Here is a 12047-nt window from a genome sequence, read left to right as displayed (position 1 = left end):
CAGTTCCCATAATTCATAGTATTCATGGGAATATGTCCTCTCATCAGACAATAAACTTATAATTACAAGCCATAATAAACAAGCCATTTAAAGACTTAAAGCTAATTGTAACAGGATTTTTCCACTATTTTCTGTCAATTTAAAAACCTGAACAAGACTAATCAATGATTAAAACAATCATTAGTTGCACATCCACACATCTCGTCTCTCCACACATCATTGTGAATGCCGTGAGGAATGCAAAACACTTAGCAGGAGCAGATCAGTCATCCTTCAGCTGCACCTTCTTTAAATTCAGCTCAGAGGAAGAGGTGACTTCTGTTCCTTATTACCTTTTGGACTGTGGCCATAATGACCTCTGAAGTGTCGGTATCTGTGCCTCTTTTTTTCTGCCCTGTAGGTGCTGTCGCTGCCCCATCGCCGGCTGGTGTGTTACTGCCGTCTGTTTGAAGTGCCAGATCCCAACAAGCTGCAGAAGCTTGGTCTGCATCAGCGGGAGATCTTCCTGTTCAACGACCTCCTCGTGGTAAAAGCCCTCTGCTGTCCTCTCATTCTCTCCTCTCCTCTCCTCTCCTCTCCTCTCCTCTCCTCTCCTCTCCTCTCAAATCTTTTAAATTTTTAATATACCTTCAATTTCGTGTCAGATTATTACAGCATGTATTTAAATGTGGCAGGTTTGTCTGCTAAACATTAAGTCTGTGAACTCAACTTCAGAATAGTGTAACAAAAATAGGTTTCAAGATTAGCAGATTCCTACACTACTTATGTTATGCAACTTAAAAATAATAACTTCAGACAATTTTGGCCTCTGTCTAGGTGGCAGGAGTGAAAATTAGTCATCGTCAACATTTGTTGTGCTCTGGTTTCAGAGTAATGAAGACAGTTGGAGAACAATTAAATGGAAAATAGGGTGGAGGTGCTACAAGATGATTTCTTTCCTCTGCAACTATTATGTTTTTTCAAATGATGTACAGATTATTAGGTGTTAAAAAATAGTGCATACAGCTGCTGTAAAATGGGTAAATGATCTCCATGGGGGAACATGTACCTGGACCTCCTTAGGTTTGAGCTGAACCCTGAATTTTTACATTTGGCTCTGCCCCTGCTCCTCTTCCCCCTTCTCTTTTCTTCTTTATTTTCTCCTCTTTTCTCTCCTCTACTCCTCTCTTTTCTTTCATCTTCTTTTTTGCCCCTCTCCTCGTTTCTCTTTTCTCCTCTTTTCCCTTGTCTCCTCTCCTTGTTTCTCTCCTCTTTTCCCTTGTTTCCTCTCCTTGTTTCTGTCCTCTTTTACCTTGTCTCCTTTTCTCGTTTCTCTCCTCTTTCCCTTGTCTCCCCTACTCATTTGTCTCCTCTTTTCTGTTGTTTCCTTTCCTTGTTTCTCTCCTCTTTTCCCTTGTCTCCTCTCCTAATTTGTCTGCTCTTTTCCCTTGTCTCCTCTCCTTGTTTCTCTCCTCCTTTCCCTTGTTTCCTGTCCTCATTTGTCTCCTCTTTTCCCTTGTCTCCTCTCCTCATTTGTCTCCTCTTTTCCCTGGTCTTTTCTCCTTATTTGTCTGCTCTTTTCCCTTGTCTTCTCTCCTCGTTTGTCTCCTCTTTTCCTTGTCTCCTCTCCTTGTTCCGCTCCTCTTTTCCCTTGTCTCCTCTACTCATTTGTCTTCTCTTTTCCATTGTTTCCTTTCCTTGTTTCTCTCCTCTTTTTCCTTGTCTCCACTCCTCATTTGTTTCCTCTTTTCCCTTGTCTCCTCTCCTAATTTGTCTGCTCTTTTCCCTTGTCTCCTCTCCTCGTTTCTCTCCTCCTTTCCCTTGTTTCCTGTCCTCATTTCTCTCCTCTTTTCCCTTGTCTCCTCTCCTCATTTGTCTCCTCTTTTCCCTGGTCTTTTCTCCTTATTTGTCTGCTCTTTTCCCTTGTCTTCTCTCCTCGTTTGTCTCCTCTTTTCCTTGTCTCCTCTCCTTGTTCCGCTCCTCTTTTCCCTTGTCTCCTCTACTCATTTGTCTCCTCTTTTCCATTGTTTCCTTTCCTTGTTTCTCTCCTCTTTTTCCTTGTTTCCTCTCCTCATTTGTCTGCTTTTTGTCCCCTTTTCCCTTGTCTCCTCGTTTCTCTCCCCCCTCCTCTTGTCTCCTCTCCTACACTCTCCTCTTTTCTCTCTTCTTCCCCCCTTCTCTTTACCATCTTCCCTTTGCCCCCCTCTGTTTTCTCTTATCCCCTCTTTTCTCATCTCGCTTCATCCCTCCCCTCTCATCTTTTTCTTTCTCCTTTTTTCTCTCATCTCCTCCCCTCTTATCTCTTTTCTCCTCTCCTCTCCTCTCCTCTCCTCTCCTCTCATTTCTTCTCCTCTCCTCTCCTCTCCCCTCCCCTCATTAGACCAACCCTTAAAATAATCTCTGTGTGATTCCAGGTAACTAAGATCTTCCAGAAAAAGAAGAACTCTGTGACGTACAGCTTCAGACAGTCCTTCTCTCTGTATGGGATGCAAGTCATGCTGTTTGAAAATCAGTGTGAGTGGCACTTCCTTTTATCCCATCTTTATCCCTGTGGTGTGTTCGCCGACAGTGTTTACATCACAGGATTTGATTCAGCACAGTAACACATCCAGCAGAAACAGGAGGTCGAACCAATGGGCTGTGACATTGTTTATACTCTCCAAGCTTCACACAGATTTCGCCCAATGTGTTTTAACTTGGTTTTGATCAATGGCCCTTGTGTAAATGCCTCTCCCTCTCTTTGTCGCTGCCCCAGATTACCCAAATGGAATCAGACTTACATCAGCAATACCAGGTGCAGACATCAAAGTCCTCATCAACTTTAATGCGCCCAACCCCCAGGACCGCAAGAAGTTCACAGACGACCTACGAGAGTCCATTGCCGAGGTCCAGGAAATGGAGAAATACAGAATAGAGTGTGAGCTGCCTTTTTCTCCCTCCCATCCCCCCTCTGTCTACCTCAGGCTGTGTAAAGTAGAAACAGGGCATGGTCCTCATTACTCAACTGTGGCACTTTACGAGGGAGAATGTTTACAGAGTTCACAGGATGGCAAACAGAAGGGAGAGGGGTGTTTCTTCTTGACATTCAAAAAGCAATTGCGTCATGACAAACAAAAACAGGATGCTGAAAATTATGTAAGTCAACAGCGGACGTTTGTGAGTTTCAGACAGTGAAAGGTGGCTGAATACATTACAGAGAAGTTATAAAGTCATTCCCTGGACTGAGATGTAAAACCACTGCCACTTACCTCAGTCTTTCCTTGGCTCCTCTCCTGCAGCCGAGCTGGAGAAGCAGAAGGGGGTGGTGAGGCCCAGCATGTCCCAGAGCTCCGGTCTGAAGAAGGAAGCTGGCAACGGGAACATGAACCGCGCCAGTCTGGATGACACCTATGCCATGGGCGAGGGCCTGAAGAGGAGCGCCCTCAGCAGCTCCCTGCGAGACCTCTCCGAAGCAGGTACAGCCAAAACGTCTGTTTTTACCAGCCGGTTCTTTAATGGAAAAGTACTCTCCTTTGGTCATCCGCCTCTCTGTGATGATGTCAAGGGGATAAAAAAATAGCAAAATGTTGTTTCACAGCACCATACATTGATTTTGGACTTCTCCCCTTTAAAGGGCATCTCCGGTACTTTTCAACCTGGACCCTTTTCTCCCGTGTTTTAGTATCTGAGTGACTCGTGGGAACAACAATTTTTTAAATTGGCCAGGTACTGAGAGAGAGTACTGGAATCAGGCCACAGTGTGACCACTCAGGGTGTGTGCACTCCGTCAATTTACGTCCGCTAAAACGTCGACTGACAGGCTCAGATTGTTATTATGAGTGTATGAAAACATTACGGAAAGTACCCTTCAGAGAAATGAAATGTTTTTGTAAGGTTGGCCGAGTAGCTGAACCACAAAAAGTGAGCAGAACGCCCAGTTATGCAGTCGGACAAGTTGGACCGTTGGTAAGCGTCTGCCGCCCTGGTCTATACAGTTTATCCTGAACTGTTGGACCTTCTTGGGGCTAGTGTGCTTTTCTCCCACGGATTCATTATGTTGAATCAATGCAGAGCCCGTCTATGAATTAAATCACTCTGATTGGCAGTTCGACTCCACACATGAGACGAAAAACAGAAGGGAGGACTGGCGCTAACTAAATGTGCTCTTGTCTTCCAACATTGGGTTGCTAACGTGCTAACTGGCTAACTAGCATCAAGACAGTTTTCCGGTTTCCCTTTTTGAGTGACGATTACAGACTACCACTGTCTGCTGCTATGGAGATTTATTGTCTCTCACGCAGGCGGAGAACATACGTGCTGGTTGGCCGTCGGCTGTAGTCTTTGCGGTGTGTTCATGTGCAGCAGGGGGCCTTCGTTGCCACTAGCTCTCGAAAGCCGGTTTGGTGTGTCTGAGCCTTTAAAGTCATGGAGCCCGGCAGCTCTGCACACTGGTAGTTCTCTGTTTCAAGGTGTGACCATAACTGAACTCCCCTGAAACTCCAGCCTCCTGCTTTTTATTAGCTGGGTCCTATTACAGAGCACGTGCAACCCCCCTGAGAGTGTTCCTTACCTTCTGAGTGGAGGCGTGTTACAGGAAGACAATGCTGGAAATGCTAGTGAGAGCTGGAGGGAGGAGTATTGGTAGTAGTTTGGTGTGCACAGAAAGTGATTTCCACTGTTTTCTTCCTGCGATAAGTCTTTTCTGCAATGTTGTTTGACACTCTTAGTAACAATCTGAGCCTGTCAATGGCAAAAAAAAAAGCACTTTTAATGGATGTAAATTGACGGTGCGCACAAGTCTGTGGTGGTTACAGCCTAGCCTGTAGCGCTCTCTGTCAATACTGGACCTGTTTCAAAAGTTGTTGTTCCCTCAATTAGACACTAAGACATGGGCAAATAGGATCCAGGTTGAAAAATACAGGAGTTACCCTTTATATCCACTAACTCACTCATGATTGAATAGTTTGGTCTGAGCGGTGTGTCCTTCAATTTTTAACCTCAGCGTACTTTATTCTAGAGAGACTCAAGGTGTGCTCCACCTTCTCACAATCCAAAGACTGAACACAGACCTATTTGAGAAGAGGTTCATTGTTTAGAAATGCAGTTTTGTCTTCTCAGTGATGAATGAAATTGACGGGCAGTTCTCACCCCCTGATCATCTGGATGATTTCTGAACATTTCCATTCATGTTTTTAATCGTCACTTTTTCTTCTTTCTTTCTTTTTTTTACCTAGCACTTTTGCACCCCTCAGTTTGTTTTATCCAAAGACATTTCATGATAATCTTCTGTTTTGATTCAAACGTCATTGGCCATTTCCTCTCACGTATATTTGTGAACAAGAGAAATCAGTGCTGATGTGTAACAAGATCAAGATTTAGCTCCAGTCGTGGCGTTAACAGTCATTTCACATCCATGAATATCAGTGTTTAGCACAGCCGCTCTGATTCCCTCAAGAATACATTTCATTCATTACAGATAACAGCTATGTGAAGTTATCGGGTGATTAACTTGATAACAAAATGAAATCCAGTCAGGGGTCTGCCTCACTGTTGGTAATACGATACGCTTTGTTCCTATGATCACTACCACAATGGGGAATGATAGGTCAGTCAGCGAAGAAGCCTCTAGAAGTCCCTCCTGTCTCCTGTGTTCTTCGATGCAGGACGTGGCATGTTAGTGGGGTCATTTTTGTTAAGTGTTTTCTTTTTCCTTTCCTGCCATACTCCCATTTCATGTGTATTTACTGTGTTATTTCCATACACATCAGGTATTCTCCTGTTTATGTGTGATTATTGGTCATGTATCATTGGCTGAGTGTGCCTAACAACGGCGAGAAGTGCTCTGTTCGCCCTCAGACCTGTATATGCCTGTACATCCCATGTGCAACAACCACTGTATTGCTTTTGATGTGTCTCCTCCTTCGTGACTGTCACTGAGACTGGCTTTTCGCCAACCTTGACCCTTTTGAAAATCTACATCTTGTGACAACAGCAACATTAACAAGTTGTCATATTTTGTAAAAAAAAAAAAAAAAAAAAAAAAATCTGGGAAAATTTTGGTTTCGGCATCAAGACGTAGCCTGTAAAACTTCACTGTGGACATTTGCCCTGATGAGTCCATGTTTATAGAAATGCATTCAAAATTTTAAGCAGCTCAAAGTGCGTTTTTAAAAAAACTGAAATCACTGAAATTCAAATGCAGCTTTCAGCCTGAGTGAAGATGTGAATTCACTACCCAGCTAGCCACAGCACCACCTGTCACCCACCACCCTGAACGCCTGAACGCGCTCTCCCCTTCCCGCCCATATTTGGACCTTACTCACAGTCACAATCCACTGCACTGCCCCCCTTTCGGGACTGGTGGGCGGCCTAAACGTCTGTAGTCGATCCAGGAGTGCTGTCGATCTCTAATCTGTGGTATTGCATGTCTCGGGCAGGCAAGCGGGGGCGTCGCAGCAGTGCAGGATCACTAGACAGCAATATGGAAGTAAGTTGGAAGCAGCTGGTATCCAAGCTACTCTCTATGTGATGATGTGCACTGTGAAAACACACCATTTATTTTTGGTCTTACACCTTCTTTGCTTCATAGACTCCAGTCCATTTGTTTGGATCATTTATTTTTCTTCCTGGGATGCCTTATAACCTGCTTGCCTCAGTTAGTGTGCATGCATGGGTTGCCTGCCTTCTGATCCTGCCCCCCTTTTTTGGAAGCCAGAGGTCTCCCTTGTTTTGGTCATGTTATATGACCAATATACACCTTATCTTCAAACAAGCATGACTCTACTAATCCCTCCTCTGATCCCCTCCCCTCCCCCCTTGTCGCCTGTCTCTGTCTTTCATTCAATCACATCCAAGCGGTTTTCATTTGGTTCCTCTCCTCTGTGGCAGGGTGGTAGCTCTGTGAGATACTAGGAAACTGTACATCTCCTGAAGCCCCTCTCCCTGTCCGGGTCTTTCTTTTCTCCCCCCCCCCCCCCCCCCCCCCCCCCTATCCCACAACTTCTCTTAAATGCTGTAAGGTTCAGGGAGGAACTAGTCAGAGGTCTACTGACGGGCTTCACACGGACTTATAAAGATGTGGATTTCATTCATTCATCTTTCCCTCATTCCATGTGTCCATGAGTTCATGTGTTGGGTTGAAGTCTGGGACCCTGAAAATTTCATTCTGCTTTTCAAAGACGTCATGTGGTCTTTCTCCAGGCTTAGACGAAGCATGTGCCAAAGGGGTTTTCTCTCTCTTTAGAAGAAGAATTCAGACCTGGATAGTGAGCAGTGTTGGACCCAGAGAGGGGAGGGAAAGTGTCTAGGCCTGTTGTGAAGTCTGCACACGAGAGCTTAGTTCCTCCTGCCTTCTGACTTGTAGTTGAATGTGTGGATGCTGAGTTTGCCTGTCACATCCTCTGCATGTGGAAACTATTATAACAAGTTGCATGTGTGACTCTTAAGAGGGTTTGGCACACTGACTGCGATGAAGATGAACTGTTGTCTTTTCTACCCGTGTTAATGTCATTATTTATGCTCCTGATGGTGTTTATGTAATTACTCTTGTTGCAGATTTACTGTCTCAAGCCGGTTAGCTCCTTTGAAAACAGGCTCCCTTCATCTCGAAGCTGAATATATTCCTCGTGTTGCTGCTGCCTCACCATGACAACATTTTTAGTTTCTCATTTGCATGCCCTATAACATTTTGCTACTTGTTTATCTTAAATAAGAAAACTGTGAATCCATCCTGCTGGTGCCTTGTAGCTGTAGATTAGTAGCTGTTGTGCACAGTGTCTGACGGACATGCTGTTGCCTTTTCTTCCCGCCTGCAGGGGTCCATCATTAGCAGTCCACACACACGCCGGAGAGCCACCACGCCACGTGAGGGCGCACCCCGCGGCCATCCCCCCATCCCTAACTCAGCATCCACTTCCATCCTTGGGTCGCTCTTTGGCAGCAAGCGAGGCAAACCGTCATCCCAGGGCCACTCCCCTTTCCCTGCACCCGGCCAGCCCACCCTCATATCCCACAAGCCCCACCCGACCAACCTGCACCACACAGCACAAGCAGTACACCCAGTGCCACACCACGGCCACCACACCCAGTACTGCCAAGTCCCGCAGAACCCGCCACCGTACCACCACCACCACCACTACCACCCGCCTCCCCACACGCAGTACCACCAGCACCCGGGCTATGGCTCGCACGCACACCAACACCCCCACTCGCAGCACAGCCATTACAGCCAGCATCCCCATCACGCCTCACACTCCCAGCATGCCCCTCACCACCACAGTCAGCAAGCGGGTTCGGCGCCTGGCGGACCCAAACCTAAACACAGTGGCATCAGCACCGTAGTGTGATGCTCCAGAGAGGAGGAGCGAGGAGGGGACTTACCGAAGGAGGGACAATTGCTTACACCAAAGGGACTGACAGCATAACTCTATGGCCTGTCCACTGTGTTTTACCGCTGCTGTGATGGAAACCAGTCACACGCAGTCTCCTTTTTCACCTCCAGGTCCAACTAATATGCAGGATGGAAATCGGACTCAAATCTTCCACCAGGGGCCTTTACTAGTTTGCCTGATCATGGGCCTGGCCCCATCAGGGTTTTTGTGGGGGTGGGTTCTGTACAGGAAGATTCTCTATGTTTTCCACACACACAAACACACACAACGCCCGGCCGTGACGGCTGATGAGAAAATGTTTTCTCACCGAGCCGCTCCCCACTGCTTCATCCTCCTCAATAAGCCTGTCTTACCTTCACATAATCAGGAGGAAAGACGACCTGAGACGAGAACATGGCTGACTGTTTTCTCCGTCACAACGAAAGGCGTAATTTCTTGTGCACAGCCTTTTCCTGGAAGTCGACTTTCAACTCTTTTGGTTCGCAGCTCCTCCCATCATATGAATGCAATTTGTCGTCGCCTCCCGTAGAGCTCATATGTAGTGAAGAACTTAGCTATAATCATTTCACACTAACTTAAATCAAAGGACAGGTAAACAAACTGAGTCGACCGTCTCAGTCATTGTAGTTCTAGTGCTGTATTTACTGTAGATGACAGCTATATGTGTTGTCTCCTAGCTCTCATAAATAAATGTGCCAATTATTAATGCATAATCTATTTAGTCAAGACTTCATGTACAGTATATTGTGCGTAAAGTAATTTGTAAGATTATACTTACAATTATTATTATCAGCAAAAATGAATTTTATCAGTATTATACTGACTCTGTGGTAACAGGATGTAGATCTGAAAGGAGTGAACTCCCATTCAGTCCGGCCTATAATCTATTCTGGATATGTTTTGCCTTTTAGAGCGGATCAGAAGGAGCCTCTGGTGGCAGCTGTTGCATATGGGCCTCAAAACGCTGTGCCGTCACAGCTGAAGCCTCAAAGCAAACTTCTCCTGTCAGCGGATGATAAACTGGGCCGGTCGGTTGTTCTAATCTCAGTTTACGTCTCGTACTGTGGCTGCTTTAACTGTAGAAAGTGACGAGTGAAAAGACATTTTAAATACAGCAGGAGGCTCAGATTGATTGTTACAAATGGACCCACAGAGCGCGTCAAACACGTAAAGTCTGTTGCCTTTAAAATATGCAACAGCTGCTCTCTTGACTCTTAAAATAAAAAAAAAAAACACTTCTCTTCTTTTTGCCTTGTTTAGTGCATTTTTTTATTCGCCAACAAGGTGAGTAAATAAAATCAGTTCTTACATAGTGAAGTATTTTTTTCATCTTTTTTTTTTCTATCGTACGTGCAATATCTTTGTACTGATTTTGTACATTAAGAACAAGCAAGGTATCCCTCCAATTTGTTTTTTCTTTTCATGTTGCATCATTATTTATTTATTTCCTTTTTTTTTTTGTTGTTTTCGACCCCTGTCAGAGTCTTTCTCGGTAAATTAATGTGTGGCTGTCCTCGTGGTCGTATGAGAGGCACAGACTCGGAGTTCAGTGGAATGTCTAGTAAGTGATTTTTGCATGTAATGTTATTAATGTGAGGCTATCCTCTGCACATTGTATAACAAATCAGTGTTACCATAGCAAGTTTAAGTGCAATCATGTTCGGAAAAGCGCAGACTTGTACTCAAAGAGGAAGTCTGTTATTTTGTTGACCAGGATGAGATTCAGGTGAAAAAAAACAACTTTTTTTTCCATTTAAGAATATATAAATACTTACTTACACAGTTCACAGTGGAAAGAGGAATGTGTGTATATATTTTAATAAAAAGGAATATGCTTCTCTTTGGGCTGAACAGAAATATTTTGCTGGATAAGCACATATGAAAGAACACTTTCATTTTTTTCAGGAAATGCAGTTATAATATACAAAATGCAAACTGAACAAAGGAACTGGGTATATGTAAAGAATAACTTTCTACATTCTACAAATAAGAGTCTATTCTAGTGTGTAAATTAGTGACAGTAAACTGTTTGTCCCGATATTCAGGTTGTAAATGTATTTTAACATTCACAGAGAAAAAACCATTGCCATAAGTCAGGCTTACTCTCACACATTTCTCCTCATGTGAAGCAACAAGGAAACAGATGACAGACATATCACGTCACGGGATGTTAATGATCAGTTGAATGTGTCTTTCCATTGATTTCCTATATTTTTTGCTATAATTCTGAAATCTTGGGACGATGTAAAACCGAGGAATCTGTTTATTTCGGTGTGTGTTGTAGTGCTTCAAATGTCTACGGTCATTCTTTGTGAGAACGTCCCCCCCCCCCCACCCACCCTCACCCTCCTCCTCCTCCTCAACAATGCACTGCATGGATCATCATGTGTCCTATTCACTGTGAGCTGATGGGGAAAAAAGAATCAGCCTATAAATTGTTTTGGTTAATTTGGAATATCCTGGTGTTGACGTGTTCTTGTTGCTCCATGTTAGTTATTGAAGCTCAGCATGCATCTCATCAACAAAGCCATTGTGTAAAATACAAACATTGAAGAACATTGCACTTCTGTTGCCGAGGGCTTTCATTGTGTAAATATGGGATTCTTCTTTTTTTTTTTTTTTTGGTGAGCAAGCTGATGAACTGCTCGGAAGGAGGGGTTTATCTTTAAGAAGCTGTAAAGGGACCAAGACGGGGGGTTATAGCAGCTGTACATAATGTGTATAGGATCAGTACTCTATTCTGATATCCGCAGTTAAGATCAGGATGTATATACATCACCTCACAGATGGATTAGAGGGGGTGATACACGAACATATCGACTGTCTCTGCCTCCAGCTGTCATGAACTGACATTTGCTGTAGAAATCAAAAAAACAGACTGTTAAAAGAAAGTTCGCTGCCATCTACATCCGGCTCTCTTTTCATACATGCAACACACACACAGACAAACATACACACATCCTGCTGCAAGCTGTTCAGTCTGGTGTGAGACACATTTAAAAAACAAAACAAAAAAAGGAAAAGACAAGAATGGCCTCATTTATATGTGCATTCTGTTTGTACAGTGAGTAGTGAGACCCCAGTTATTGTAAAACTTCAACTGTGACAATGTTGAGAACGCAAAATAAACGAATATATGACTTATGGTACGCACGTGTTGTTCTTTCTTACCAAGCCAGCTGTCAGAGTGAATCAAAGGGAAATTAAACTCCTTTTTCCTCCTTTTTATTTAATGCATTTTACATTAGGCTTTTATCTGTAGGCTCCCGTATTTTCCACTTCCAGGCTCCAGCATTACTTTCCATTACTTAGTGTTGCAGCATTTCCACTAGAGGGCATGCATTAAAGTGCTATAAAGTGAAAATGAAAATCTGTGCCATGACACCACCTATGGGTGAAAAGTGTGCCTGCTACACAGCTCCTCAGCCTGTGGAAGTGAGTGTGCATACTCCTATAGCTCAGCTTTAAACCACCTCTCTGCAGCTGTGGACGTGTGTGACATTCAGGGTGTCTGCAGGTCCTTAATGAGTCATATGTCTTAAATTCAATTGTAAATATTAGGCCTTAAGAGCCATGAAATAGTCCACAAACATTTGATCTAATTTCATTCAAGTCAAATTTTGTGCACGAACATTTTTGATGTTACAAATCTTTAAACCTGCCATTACTGTATAACTGTCTTTTAGGGGTGGGAATCAC

General features: G+C 44.0%; 1 protein-coding gene across 13 annotated transcripts in view; it reads left to right on the top strand.

The window, feature by feature from the left end:
- LOC117258915 (IQ motif and SEC7 domain-containing protein 1-like) overlaps positions 1–11497 on the top strand; it is a 133368-nt gene extending 121871 nt beyond the window's left edge. For 11 of the 13 annotated variants that reach the window (XM_033630147.2, XM_033630148.2, XM_033630146.2 and 8 more), the window contains 6 exons: positions 401–526; positions 2394–2493; positions 2735–2896; positions 3258–3434; positions 6396–6445; positions 7773–11497. In XM_033630147.2, the coding sequence (XP_033486038.1) occupies positions 401–526; positions 2394–2493; positions 2735–2896; positions 3258–3434; positions 6396–6445; positions 7773–8303 (1146 nt within the window). In that variant the 3' untranslated portion in view covers positions 8304–11497. The remainder of the gene's footprint in view (positions 1–400; positions 527–2393; positions 2494–2734; positions 2897–3257; positions 3435–6395; positions 6446–7772) is intronic. The other 2 variants (XM_033630156.2, XM_078169914.1) reach the window with 1 other exon arrangement.
- Positions 11498–12047: the final 550 nt, after the last annotated feature.

Source organism: Epinephelus lanceolatus, chromosome 8, assembly GCF_041903045.1.
Source record: "Epinephelus lanceolatus isolate andai-2023 chromosome 8, ASM4190304v1, whole genome shotgun sequence".
Classification (NCBI taxonomy): domain Eukaryota; kingdom Metazoa; phylum Chordata; class Actinopteri; order Perciformes; family Serranidae; genus Epinephelus; species Epinephelus lanceolatus.
The sequence above is the reverse complement of the archived record's forward strand: the minus strand, read 5'-3'. Positions and strand labels throughout refer to the sequence as shown.